Source organism: Penicillium paradoxum, assembly GCF_028828445.1.
Source record: "Penicillium paradoxum strain IBT 22861 chromosome Unknown utg000007l_segment0_segment0, whole genome shotgun sequence".
Lineage (NCBI taxonomy): Eukaryota > Fungi > Ascomycota > Eurotiomycetes > Eurotiales > Aspergillaceae > Penicillium > Penicillium paradoxum.
In genome coordinates, this window is record NW_026643185.1 from 555,557 (window position 1) to 568,738 (window position 13,182).

General features: G+C 50.0%; 6 protein-coding genes across 6 annotated transcripts; 1 reads left to right on the top strand and 5 right to left on the bottom strand.

The window, feature by feature from the left end:
* Positions 1-137: 137 nt before the first annotated feature.
* N7457_007793 (chitin deacetylase) lies at positions 138-1,099 on the bottom strand (the record flags this gene model as incomplete). The annotated part of the gene is made up of 3 exons (XM_057178836.1): positions 138-199; positions 254-618; positions 762-1,099. 3 exons carry the CDS (start codon positions 1,097-1,099, stop codon positions 138-140), a joined length of 765 nt encoding a protein of 254 aa, XP_057027222.1.
* A 387-nt stretch (positions 1,100-1,486) lies between these two features.
* On the bottom strand, positions 1,487-2,901 carry N7457_007794 (CCDC47 family protein; the record flags this gene model as incomplete). Its single annotated transcript, XM_057178837.1, has 3 exons — positions 1,487-1,862; positions 1,923-2,802; positions 2,847-2,901. The coding sequence occupies 3 exons, from the start codon at positions 2,899-2,901 to the stop codon at positions 1,487-1,489; spliced, it is 1,311 nt and encodes a 436-aa protein (XP_057027223.1).
* A 579-nt stretch (positions 2,902-3,480) lies between these two features.
* N7457_007795 (MDM34 family protein) lies at positions 3,481-5,242 on the bottom strand (the record flags this gene model as incomplete). Its single annotated transcript, XM_057178838.1, has 2 exons — positions 3,481-4,831; positions 4,908-5,242. The coding sequence occupies 2 exons, from the start codon at positions 5,240-5,242 to the stop codon at positions 3,481-3,483; spliced, it is 1,686 nt and encodes a 561-aa protein (XP_057027224.1).
* A 1,092-nt stretch (positions 5,243-6,334) lies between these two features.
* On the top strand, positions 6,335-8,396 carry N7457_007796 (uncharacterized protein; the record flags this gene model as incomplete). The annotated part of the gene is made up of 2 exons (XM_057178839.1): positions 6,335-7,884; positions 7,949-8,396. 2 exons carry the CDS (start codon positions 6,335-6,337, stop codon positions 8,394-8,396), a joined length of 1,998 nt encoding a protein of 665 aa, XP_057027225.1.
* Positions 8,397-9,018: 622 nt separating this feature from the next.
* N7457_007797 (cytochrome P450) lies at positions 9,019-10,871 on the bottom strand (the record flags this gene model as incomplete). The annotated part of the gene is made up of 4 exons (XM_057178840.1): positions 9,019-9,187; positions 9,276-9,442; positions 9,604-10,719; positions 10,782-10,871. The coding sequence occupies 4 exons, from the start codon at positions 10,869-10,871 to the stop codon at positions 9,019-9,021; spliced, it is 1,542 nt and encodes a 513-aa protein (XP_057027226.1).
* Positions 10,872-11,392: 521 nt separating this feature from the next.
* N7457_007798 (nucleoside transmembrane transporter FUN26) lies at positions 11,393-12,565 on the bottom strand (the record flags this gene model as incomplete). Its single annotated transcript, XM_057178841.1, has 1 exon — positions 11,393-12,565. One exon carries the CDS (start codon positions 12,563-12,565, stop codon positions 11,393-11,395), a length of 1,173 nt encoding a protein of 390 aa, XP_057027227.1.
* Between the last annotated feature and the right edge of the window lie 617 nt (positions 12,566-13,182).

Genomic DNA, 13,182 nt, shown 5'->3' on the forward strand with positions numbered 1-13,182 from the left:
TGCCAAGGCGAAGTCGTAAGCAAGGAACATCTAGGTGCTCTATGCACGAATAACGCTTGACACCTAACACGAAGAACAAACAGTATCGCCGCATGAGAACCAGGCAATAGAACGTGCCTTCCGCCAAGGTCAAACATTTATCGCCCGGTACGATACCAAAGATCAGCCGGGTCTCCAAGACACTCGCCAACGGTAACAGCTGTAAGCCAGAGTCATTAGCACCGACACATATACTCAAAGGAAAGGAACCTACCACTCAGGCCCCTCTGCTCGATCTCCGTAAGCATATTCTCGACCAGAAGTTCAACAGTATACTGATGCGAATCATGCGCCAACACAATCGTTCCCCCGGCATTGACTTCTGCCACAAACTTTTGAAAGCTAACCCAGTTGGTATTCGGGTCGTCATGCTCATAGTCCTTGGTATCAACACTGGCGCTGATGACATGATAGCCAAGATCAGCCATGGCGGTGAGGACGGCCGGGGTAGCCACGAGGTAAGGCGGACGCATGTAGGTCGGGAAGAACCCGAGGATGCGCATGAACGCGTCTTCGAGCTCTGTCATTTGACGCACAATCTCGTCGTATGGAAGCGTGTCAAGAGAGGGATGGTTCCATCTAAACGAATATGGGATTAATAAACGACTGTTTGAGCTTGGCTGTGTCTGTGTGTGGAATTTCGTGGATGGCATGCGTGGTCATGAAGTGATGGGATGTGATGGGACTGGGTTGGGAAAGAGATAGGATCAGTGTCAACATACGTATGCGAAGCCAGCTGATGTCCTTCTTCCCAAGTCCGGTGCACAACCTCTGGGAAGTCATATATGGATCCTCGGTTTTGGCCGTTCAAGAAGAAGGTTGCTCGTGCACCGTGCTGGGCCAGGGTATCCAGGATCTGCGGCGTATACACATACGGGCCATCGTCAAAAGTGAGAGCGATTGTGCCTGGGACCGCACAATGGGTGAGAACGGCTCCGACAGGGACTTGGGAAGCATGGATCTGAGTGATGTTGGCAGTGGTGCCGCTTCTTGTGGGAGCGCCTTGGGTTAGGGCTGCAGCCGAAAGGATAGGCAGAGCTAGGAGCGCTAGGAAATGCATTTCGAGAAATGAATGGATTTGAGATTTAAAGATAATTAGAACGATTGAGGATGTCGGGTTTTTGAAGAGACGAAGTTGGGATGTCGCCCAGGCGAGGTAGCAAGACCGGCTTACTTCGCTGCTTCCTGTCCAGGGGATCCATGGACATTTGAGTCAGGTGGACGCCGATGCAATGAGTTGTGTATGAAATCTGCATTGAATATAACATGGAACATGCGAATATCGCATCTCGGGTCCCGTGGCAGCTTTTATATCGTCCGCAAATATATATGAATACATCAAATTAAAAAGGTATCAAAAAGGGTAGGATAAAACATTCGACTAGCTTCTTTCCGACAAAAAAAGAACGAGACGACAGAATAAAAACCCTCCAGGAAGGACACCGGCTTAACCCTTACGGGTGCTCTTCTTCATCGAACGTCTCTGTTCCTTTTGAGACTCACGGTCGAGGAACTTGCGCTGCTCATCGGCGCTCATGCCACGCAGGAGGCGCTCACGCTCATCCTTCTTGATCTTCTCGGCGGCAAGGCGGCGCTCTTCGGCCTTTTCTTCCTCCTCAACACGGCGCAGTTTCTTGATCTCCTCTTCGCGAACGTTGCGGATCTTGCGCATGACCTCAGTACGGAAGTGGGCAGAGGCGACCAGCTTGTCGGCTAGGCGCAGGAACTGGTTGAACAGGGGGAGAGTTGAGGCGTAGCCAGAGGCGGAAGAGGCGAGGTTGGCAGAGAGCTGGATGCGCTTCTTGGGGACGGTCTCATCAATCCTAAAAACACAATTCTGTTAGCAGCCCATTCCATCATAGTCTCAGACCGAGGCGACTTACTTAGTAGGCTTGTCGACGGGCTGATCAGTCACAATCAAGTACTCAAAGTCATTACCAGCCTGCTCAATGGCCTGAATCAACTCCGGGGTGAGGAGGGTATCGCTAATCTCGGCACTCTCGCTCATCACGGTGACCCACGAGGGAAGCTTGGCGTTATCCTTAGAGAAAGTGATGGAGGCATCGTAGCGGTCGTTGCGGAACTTGCGCATGTGGCTCTTGTGAACAACAGCCCAGATGAAGCCGTCGTAGGTCGAGTTAGGCACCTTGATGGGAGCAGTATCCTTAGCGAGTACGGGGACCAGGTCCTTCTCCTTGCCGTCGAAAGCGTACAGCAGAGCCTCGTATTTCTCAACAGGCGGCTCCCAGCTCTCAAAGAAGAAGCTGAAGGCATACTCCATGATATAAGTGATCGGGTTGTAACGCTTGGGCATCTTGAGGTTGACATCGAGGAAAGCAACATTCTGGCGGCCAGTCGCATATGCGGCGAACTCGCAGGCAGATTTCTCCTTCAGCAAGGACTCAGGATTGGCCAGCTCCACGGTGATTTTCTCACCCTCCTCGGAGGCTGGGCGAGCAATTCCATCAAATCCGACGACGGCAAACTCCTTCTGGAGAGAGGGTCCATGAGCTTGCGCCCAGTCCCTTGCCTTGCGTCTGTTCTTGCGCGAACCCCAGAGGTGAAAGAGGACGATCAGGAGGATAATGGGCATGATCATCGCCTCCTGCTTGAAATCGCTCAATGATGTCCTCTCCCACACGCGGTACCAGGCCGTATAGGGAACGGCATTGGCGGCCAGCGTATTGGCAGCTGGGACAGTGGTTGAGTCGGCGAGGAGGGACGCAGGCGAAGGGTTGGGAGCTTCCACGAAATCGGCGAAGTCTACTTAAGTTAGCCTAGCAATTCAGATAGATCAATTAACATACCATCATCAGGCTTGGCTCCCTGGGAGCCAAATACGCTCTTGAACATGCCCGCCATGTTGAGATTGGTATGATGGGGGGGATGGAAGAGAAAGGAGTGGGAAGGAATCGAGAGATGCCCGGTGCGGAGCTAAGTTCCTCCCGGGTCTAGCGCTGTCTCCAGCTTTTTTACCCGGGCCATCGTACGGCTCCGGGGAAATTGAGATTGAGATTTAGTGAATCTAAATGAGGAAAAGAAGATCTTAGAATTCGAAATCCAGCCCATATCCTTTCTACCCATATGCCACCTTATAACAATACAAAAAATAAAGGCTAATGAGCGTGGTATCCTGTAAAAATGAAGCCCATCCCAAGGACTTAACGCCAACTATACCATAACAGGTCCCCATTTTTGTACAATCCCGCTCCAAATAGCAGAGCTCAAAAAAAAAAAACACACGCAAAAAGAAAGCAAATAGAAAAAAGTAACCCCAAAAAAAGAAACAAGTACAGAAGAAAAAGAAGAAAAAGAAGAACGAGAAGAACAAGAAGAAGAGGAAGAAGAGGAAACAGCGTAGAAAAGGCAACAAAAGGAAATCGTAACGATCATGCTCGAGAATCGCTCGAGTTTATAAACGAAAGGTCAAAGTAATTGCCCTCAGTGGCCATACGCAGGGGGAGGAGCATCTTCGTGCTGACGGCTCCAGAAGCCGCTGCAAGCGCTTGTCATAAGCTTGTCTTCACGCATCCGACGAGCGATCTCACCGGCGAGTCTCTCAACCAGGACAGAGTCAACGCTATCGCCGTTGACCTTTTCATCCTTGGAAAAAGGGAGAACGGTCGCGGGCAACGGCGGCCGCTGATTACTGGATGAGGGTCCAGCTTCAACCTTCTCGTGGGGGTATCCACGCACAGCAGCACGAGGGGTAACCTCCACATCCTCTGCCTTGGGTGCACGGATAGTTTCGTTGGAGTGTGACAAATCCCCATCCCGACGTGCTGAGCGGGACAGACTAGACAGATGTCTTTCGGGAATCACAGGCAAGTGAGAGTCGGCCTCAGGGAAGAAAGGCGGCGTTACTGGGTCATCGGCCTGCTCATTCACAATAGGCAGGGGGGCCGAGGCGATTGAAGGAGGTCGAGACGATTCCGTTATAACGCTCTCATCGCTGACGCTCATGGCGTCATCGGTTGTCTTGGGACGGCGCAGATCCACAACACGCTTCTTTCGTTTCCGAGAATGGGCTTTGGAATGACGTCCGGCACCTAGGCTCAAGCCGTAGGTACTGGAGGTGAATGATTGGCCCGACATAGACGGTCGGCTGTGCATGGAAGCGTTGCTGGCGGTCTCATGCAAAGAAGACATGCTACCGATTTGGGAATGTGTTCGCGAAAGGGTGGGACTCAGTGGAGAGATCACGCTCGAGGGAAATTCGCTGGTGTCGGTAGGAGGAGTCCATGCTCGGTACACTACTTCCTTGATGGATGGCGTAAACAGGGACAGGGTACGTTGTGAGTCTGTCAAAGCGGCCAAACGAAGGAGGTTCTTCTGCGAGAAGAGCGAATGTGTCTCAACAGACGAATCCAAAGAAAGCGAGGCGATTTCGGATTCATTCAAGGCGTTTCCGAGAGAGTCGACGGGATCCTGTGGCGGGCTGGCGAGAGGGTCTTGGCCAGGGCCTTCGCTTCTCGTCTTGGCTGTATTATCCGTCTCGTCGTTCATTTCCTCCCCTGTGCGATATTCGGGAACCCATAACCGGAGTGATAGTCGATGAATTATAGCTGGGAGCTCGTCCATGAACAGTATCCGTAGCTGTGCCTCGATTGCTTTTTGTAGGAAGTCGCGGACGAATGGGATCGAATCAAATGTCGAGGAAACCTTGAGCGATTCAAGTGGATCATTTCGAAACACGAGAGTTATTCCTTTTTGCTTTGAGAAAACCAATATCACGAATCCAGAGAGTTTGAAGTCGGAGAGCGTGATTTGTAGAGGAATGGTGAGCGGGGTACTAACATCGCGTGTTAGTGAAAAAAAAATCTTCGCAGTCGTTTTCTAACACTGGATGAGTGGGATCGATGACTTACGCAGCGGCGAGAGGGACCGGCGACGCGAAAGTTGGTCGTGTGAGGAGGAAGGTGTTTAGTGGATTCGCTTGAACTCGGGTCTTCAATGTGAGAAAAGCATCGCCGGTATAAGACATTTTGAAGATGCCGCGAAAGCGATCTTCGGCGAGGTCTCCAATTTCCAAAATCTCCAACTCGGGCGGGATGGAGCCCAAGTTCAACTCGGTGACGTGAATGTCATCGACGATGATCGGAGGTTTTGGCGACTTATTGAGGGCGGCAGTGAGCAGATCTTGGGCGCGAGTGTAAAAACTCGCGTCCGCCATTAAAGGCGACCAGTTGAAGTTAAACGCCATGCCCGGGCATTGAGAAAGATATCAAAAAAGATGTTAAAACATTGGGATGGCCTGAGAAGAGGCGGGAGGCGAGGAGGAAAACGAGAAAAAACTAGGAAAAAGGCAAATGTGCACCCGAGGCGCGTGCCCCGGCCCTTCGTCCCATTTTTGGCTTCTTTGGCTTCTTTTCTTTCGTTCTCTCTCATTTTTAGTTGGTTTTTTTTTCAGTTTCACAATCTTATTGAATCTATATCATATCAAGGCACTCTCTGTCTTTTTTTCCCTGCTTTTTTTCTGCTTCTTTGACCATTTAATAGATACCCGGCCAATCGTACGTCACAGTGCTGGCAGGGGCCACTTCCGGTCAGCCCCGGCCTGATGTCCACTGTGGGTGGTCGGGGGCCATTCACCGTTCAGCGATACCCGGATTGCATGTATCTAGACTCTTCGACGCGCTATTGTTTGGTCTATTTTTTGACACCTGAAATCCGGAGAAAGGGGGGGGGTCAGGAACACGGGATATATTCCTCTTGCCTTCAACGCATCTACACCATCTACGCCAGAAACAGCCACGGAGCTGTAGATCTTCAAAGGTCCAAGTCCCACGTTCGTTTCATATCAGGGAAGGCCTCGGAAGTACAGACCTTGGTCGAGATATGAAATGAGATTGAAACAAGACCTGGTATCCCTTGATATGTCAAGTCTATCAAGTAGCCCGAAGTAGACATTCCATTCTCCCTTTTCCCCGGACTGCCCAGGTTCTTCCTTGTACCTGAACAGCTACCTCTCCCCCTTTCCCCTAGATGTTGTATCGATACCTCCCACCTTCTTTCCCACGGAAACCATCTAGGTAGGCGCCCTAGTAGATAAATCCGAGACCGAACAAGTAGATAGAAGAGATGATCGAGGCGAACAACCGTTTTTGGTAGGTCACATGCCCTCACTGCAGCAACCCTACGCTAGACCGCATTAGGCTAAAAGTCAACAGCCGTGGATCAACCGCTGCTGGCCCAGTCCATCTTTCACAACTTCCGTCACAGCTATCCAACCCCATAAAGCACCAATAGCGCGTGCCTTGGATAGATATACTGGGTGTATACGTATCTCTCGGCAATGTCAACTCGCTCGCCTTCCCCATTTTCAGGTCACGCGACAATGGAGTCCAAACAATCCAAACCCAAGTCGGTAGCCCAACGAAGAGTGTATGGTAAACGAAGAGCCAATGCCCCCAGAGCTGTGTTCGACCAAGCAAGCCCAGTCAAGAATACCGCATCCAAGAAGATCCAATATGGCGACCCCGTTGAAACCCTTCAAGGGAAACTAGCGCAAGTCACGATTGATGGCGACTCGGCCCCTCAACAACAGACCGATACACAACCATCCCAGCTTGAAAACGAACGGCAACAATCACCGATAGAAATCCCCTCCGATGAATCGAGTTCATCCACGGTAGAAGACACTTCAAACACATCGGCAAGGCAATCCTCCGTCGAATCCTTGCCGGAGTGCAACACAAAACCAAAGCAACCTAAACGGATGGTAGAGGTCCGAATATGCGCAAAGCCTACCCCAAATTTGCCTGTTACCACATCGGAAGATCCAGAAATTATGTCAAATGTCCCTCCCAGTGGGTCAGCGTCTCCAAGCGAGGATCAGGAAAAGTTAAGCACATCGTCCGACAGACGAAGAGCGCCAAGAAAAAAGGTTCCTGCACCCAGACGATCATCAGGGGTTGTTCATGATGCCAAAGCCAGTGATTACGTTCACCCAATTCTTTGCGAGGCACTATCCCCAATTGCTGCACAAGGCATCCAGAAATTCGACTCATGGGCTGCACGGTCAGCAGACATGTTCGACGTCGCAAAGCTCGCTGAAGGATCATATGGCGAGGTCTATAAGCTTCATCTGCGCGAGGAAGCCTGTAGACCAGTGGTGTCAAAATCCAAATTGGCTAGGCTGAAATCATATGGCGATGGGGTCTTCAAGGTCGTGCCTCTACGGGCAAAGAGTGGTCCCGGATCCAAGAAGTTTACCAGCATCGAGGAGATCGTCTCTGAGGTCAAGATGCTGAAGTATCTAGACCCGATTCCCGGATTTGCCCGCTTCAGAGAGATCCATGTTGTCCAAGGTCGATTCCCCGAGTCGTTCCAGAATGCATGGGACCACTATAAGAAGACCAAGGATGATTGCATGAACCCTAACCCTTCCAACAAAAGAGCATACACGGATACGCAGCTCTGGGCAATTGTAGAAATGGACGACGCGGGATGCGAGTTGGAGAAGTTTGCTTGGTCATCCATCTTCCAGATCTATGACATTTTCTGGGGAGTGGCCATGGCTTTGGCCCGAGCTGAGGAATATGCAATGTTTGAACATCGAGATCTTCATTTGGGTAATGTTTGCATTCGTTCTACTCGGGATGATGGTTGCATGGATCCTCCAACGGAGCTTGACATTGCACGCCAGTCATCATCCAGTGGATTCGGATTCAGCGCCCTCGAAACCACCATTATCGATTACTCACTCTCACGGGCGGACCTACTTCTGAGCGACGATCCCACCGGTCTCACCGAAGTGGCATCATCGGATCTAGACAAGAAGCAGTTGTTCGATGCTATCGGCCAAGACGAAGATGAGATTATGCAAAGAGACACTTACCGATAGTATGTTACTCCACACGTGCCCGTGCACTTTTTTTTGGACCAAGTACTAACGTTACATGATCAGTATGCGTGCAACGCTCTATACCGGTATCCCCACTGCAACAGAGAAGGTCCCGGATATCCCTGGCATCTGGGCGGAATACTCCCCACGCACCAACTTGGTCTGGTTACTGTTCCTGCTCCAGAGTCTCTTTAAGAACCGCAAACCTGAGCCCTCCGCTGCGCAGCCACAGCGCAGAGCCCTTGCGCCTTGCTCGCCCAACATGAAGATGACAAGCTCCGAGACACCTAAGGGGAAAGAGCGAACCATGAACGGCTCCGTTGTCAGTGAGCGACAGACCAAGGATATCCAGGCCGGCATTTCTCGTCTCCAACAAACACTAGAGAATAGGCTAAAAGACGTGCTCAAACTTCTCGATCTTGAGCATGGACATGAGGACATGTGTTGCGCCGCAGATCTGGTGGCCTACGCCATGGATTCGCAATGGTTGGGCGAAGAAGACTTTTTCTGATCAATCTCTTGTATACAAAAAGCATTGGTGCACTATGGAGTTGTGTGGATTTGTTAGTTGCATGGCCAGGAGTTATCATTTGTTTACATCTTCAGAGGCCTATGGTTAGAATATGAGGTACACTGGCTTGGAAACAGGGCTTGCATATAGAATATCCTTGCACTGTGAAATTTTACATTCGAAGTACATTATTCCCGTATTCGTTAAATTATGGGGTTCACATTCGTCAATAAATGGTGTTTGTCACAGGCTACCGCTATCACGAACCATCCATGTATCTACATAGTGATCGTCTTAGGGCCAGCAATAGCGTTAGAAGCAAGAATCAGTATGTATTTGCCCCTTTATTTCCCATCTATGTCAAAGATCTTTCCCAATTATTCTTCCTTTTGTAGTCAGGGGCAATAACCCCCGGATAACCGACTCTCGGGGAAAACCAACGCAAACAGGCCAGCTGATTCCCCGAGACATTAGAGGGGAAGAAGTGGAGATTCTTTGCAAACGGTTTTCGGTATGTAGAAGTTATCTCGCCAATGGGATATATCCTTGAAAAAGGACATATCAAAAAACGACGTGCTGTTACATGGCGAGGTTGTAACAACAGTCTCTCAGAAGTGAATATTTACATCTCGGAGTTGGTGCCAGCGCGGAACAGCTTGATCATAAGTTCGGGACGCTTCCAGAGGGAGAAAGTCTTCTGGTCCTTCCAGTTCATGGACTGGGGGAGGAGCTCAAGGTCGAAGTGCCACAAGAACTTGGCGAGGATGAGGCGCATCTCGGCGTTTGCAAGACTGGGGATAAAGCGTTAGCATACATTGTCAGAGGATATTGAGCGAGAAAAAAAATTGAATAGAGACAGGCAGCGAGGTGTGAGCTTACTGTTGACCGAGGCAGTTGCGAGGACCGTAGGAGTAGGGCTGGAAAGCCTCCTTCATATCGGAATCGTACTCGGGCTCGTTCATCCAACGCTCGGGGGCGAAGGTCTCGGGATTCTTGAAGTGGGACGCGGCGTGGAAAGCAGAGTACAAGGAGACAGAGACAGAGACCTGTTTGTAGTTCACAGTTATTAGTATAAAGTCTTCATAAAATGAGAGTTGTTTGTGTTTTGTTTGTGTCTCAGCCATTTGTAAAGCTGAGACAGGCAAACATGGAGTCGGCATATCCAGATCACATAAAAGGCAACACTGTCATCGTGGGAAATACTCACATTGCCAGGCACATAGCGGTCATTGATCATAGCTCCGCCTTGGGGGACAATACGAGGCAGCATCGAGGGGATTGGTGGGTAGATGCGCATGGACTCGGTCAGGACGGCGTTCAGGTAAGGAAGGTCAACAAGGGCCGAAAGCCTGATATCGGAAGCCTTTTTGAAGGCACCACGGATCTCTAGGACAAGACGAGTGTACTTATCACGGTTGCACAGGAGATAATAGGTGCATCCAGAAAGCAGGGCAGCTGTGGTCTCACTACCGGCCAAGACAAACACCGCCGAGTTTGCGTCCATTTCGGATGGAGACATCCCCTTTCCATCCTTAGCATGCTTGAGGATGTAAGATGTGAAGTCGGGGCGAGTGGTTCCCAAGGCAAGACGACGACGGACCTTCTCGACACTGAGCTTGAAGCTAGATTCACGCTTCTCAATAAGATGCTTGGGGACCAGCACCTGCACTAGGGGCAAGAGGAAAGGATAGAACCAAAAGATTTTCAGGTAGGCACTTGCCTTGACAGCATCCAAAATGATGAGAACCCACCAGTGGTATGTGCTGTTCGACAGACATCCGAAGGGTTCTCCAAAAGCGAGGTCGCCAATAAGGTCAAAGGTAGTAAAGTTAAACCACTGAGCAATATCAATATTTTGGGACGCGGCACTGCCAATTAGTCCCTGCAGCTTTTCAATAAACATATCAGCGTAGGTGTGGAGGATCTCCTCCTGCTCGCGCAGGGCCTTGTTTGAAAAGGCGTGTGTCAACAAACGGCGCATGCGAGAGTGGTCATCCTCATTGGCTGTGATGATAGCATTGACGCCGTTGGGAGTGGGTGCATACAGGGCCGGGTCCTTGAGGAAGATCCTCTGACCCTTCTTGCGGTGACCATAGATGTCCTTCCAGGCAGATGCAGCACGATAGGCGAGGGCATTCGGGGCAATGCGGACTACATCGCCGTACTTATCATGAAGCATTTTGATGGTAGAATGCTGCTTGCCTTGAATATCCCAGAGAAGATGAACCATGGGGGTGATAGCGGCCAGTTTGGGTCCAGGGTAGCGGCTAAGAGGATGAAAAAACAGCGTGTAGATAGTCCAGCCAATCATGTAGACAACCAACTATGGATTTCAATGTGAGACGCATATTCTTTGACTATCTGTTCTTCTATCTCAGTACTCACCAGTGTCAGGAGACAGCACAGAAGTTCCCAGAAGGAGTGGACGGTCAGGGCAGAGCTCAATCTGCCCATAACCACGGTATCGAAGATCATTATGGACGTGAAGATAAAGGATAGAATACAAGCCAAAGACAACGCCGAACTTTTTATGAGACAGAACCCCTATGGAAGGACAGACTGGAAAGAGACGAGTCGGGTGGGGTGAAGAAGAAAGAAAGAAGAGAAAAGAAGAGATGGACAAATGTATGGGACGAGGGAGGTTGTTGTGGGAAAACAAGACGACGAGGGTTCAGGGCTTGATTGGGATGTCAAACATTCAGATCTTGCTTGGAGTCCATTTGAGCTGGTCTACGCTCTAACATTAGGTCGTTTGATGTATTTTAAGAGCCAACATGGTCGGTAGAAAGTTGAGGGTGACAACCGGTACACTTCGGCTTGGAGTCCGGAATTAGGGCAAGCTTCTCCTACTCAAACGGCACTCTACATCAAAGGCCAACTCAATTGGCCAGCCAACAAAGAAGCACCCATAGCCAAGTGGTAAAAGTGTATTCGGGACTCGTCATTCGTTATATTGGTGTCTACTATATGAAAAATCAAGTACATGGAAGCCGAAATCAACCGCTGGCAACAGAAAAACTCAACAAGCTCCCAGCAGCCAGTCCAGCCACAAGAATCATGCTCATAAATCCACCAGCAGCTGGTCTTTCATCGGCAGCAACCCAATGACTTGTACCCATCATACAGCTTGTCCCCAGGTACCCGTTAGTTGCTCCAAAGAAGAATTGGACAAGGAGATAGAAAACGTCACTCTGGACAACGGCACCTTCACCGTTGATGTTGCAGAGCTGATACAGGGGAATGAACATAACTCGAGAAATGGCCAGGATGGCAGCCATCTGAGGATGCTTCCCTAAGGACATACCTGGAATAGCCACCCCCATTCTTGCAACTAAGTCACCCAAGTTCCAGACTAAGAATCCTAAGGGAACAAAGACACTAGGATCGTAGATCCGTGAACGGGCAGGGTCGTTGACGGACTGTATTTCCGCTGTGTAAACTGGGAAGACCATCGAAATCATGAAGCAAAAGAACACAGCAAAGACTAGGAACCGCAGCTTGACGAACAACGTCCGGAGGCTAACAGTCTTGGAACCATCGTAGTCCTCTGTAATAGTCTCATCATCATCTCTTAGCAACTTTTGCCTTGAGGCAGGCTGTTGTCTGAGAAGATATACGAATGCCAGCAGAGCAATGGATGAGACACCCGTCGATGTGAGGAAGTAAATAAAAGCCGACCTCGACAAGTCCGTCTGAGGCATGCTGGCACCTTGATCTTGACCATCCCCTTTCGATGGCACAGCCAGCACAGAGAATATTTGAACGATGGCAGGTAGAACGCCTGCGACTCCCTGTCCAGTCATGATAGCCTGGGTATACTCCTCTCTCCCAAAGCTCGAGACGTACGCAAACACGCCGTTTTGGTTGATGCCAGTCGCGAGACTCGTGCCGAAGACCATCACCATCAGGAAACCAAAGTATGCCCGCGGTGATGAGTCAGTCATAACGACTGCCGAAAAGGCCAAAATTGTAAACACGGCACAGTTCATCAGCAGCGAAAGTGTCACTCGACGCGGATAGGACGCGTTCTTCTGTAGCTTTGCCAGGATATAAGCACTCGCGAGATTGGTAACGGTTGATACTGAAAGAATCGAGGATTGATAGTGCGTCCTTGTCCAGTCGTCTGACTGGAACCGGCTGTAGAAATATGGTGCTGCGGCAAGGAACATGTTCCTAGACAATGCACTGCATCAGTTTCATGATTCTTCCAACATATACATCGATGTAGCTTGTTCCACCGGGTCTAGAGACTGGCGAGTTCCACTTACCAAGCCCACAGCATAGATACTCCTAAGAGGAAGAACACCCCATATTGTAATCTCGAAAAGGAGGCTGGCTGTTCTCGCTGGGTATCTCTCGATTCATCGTCATCTCCAGCAGAGTCGTGTAGTCGCTCATACACCGCTGGACGGGCGATAAGATTTCGGATGCGGTCCATTGTCGTCTTACAGGCCACTCCCTCTTGAGTGAATGGGATTTTTGTAGGAAATAAGAGGGTCTCTCACAGCAAAGAGCTGTAATGCGCTGTTTGACGTCGCCGGGGGCATATGACCGATGACTCAGCACCGATAAGCCCTGGCCTCCAGGCCCCACAGGTCATGCCCCGGGCTCCGTCATCGCTGTGATCGACATTCCAGCGAGATCTCACCCCTGTTGGATTGATTGGTTACTATGTGAATATGTACTTGATTGGACTTTATCGAGTCTCTTGTTTGGGTATTTTCTGAAACATTTTGTCGGATATTTATATTCAATCTTTTTTATAGCCATAAATCTTCGAGATCAG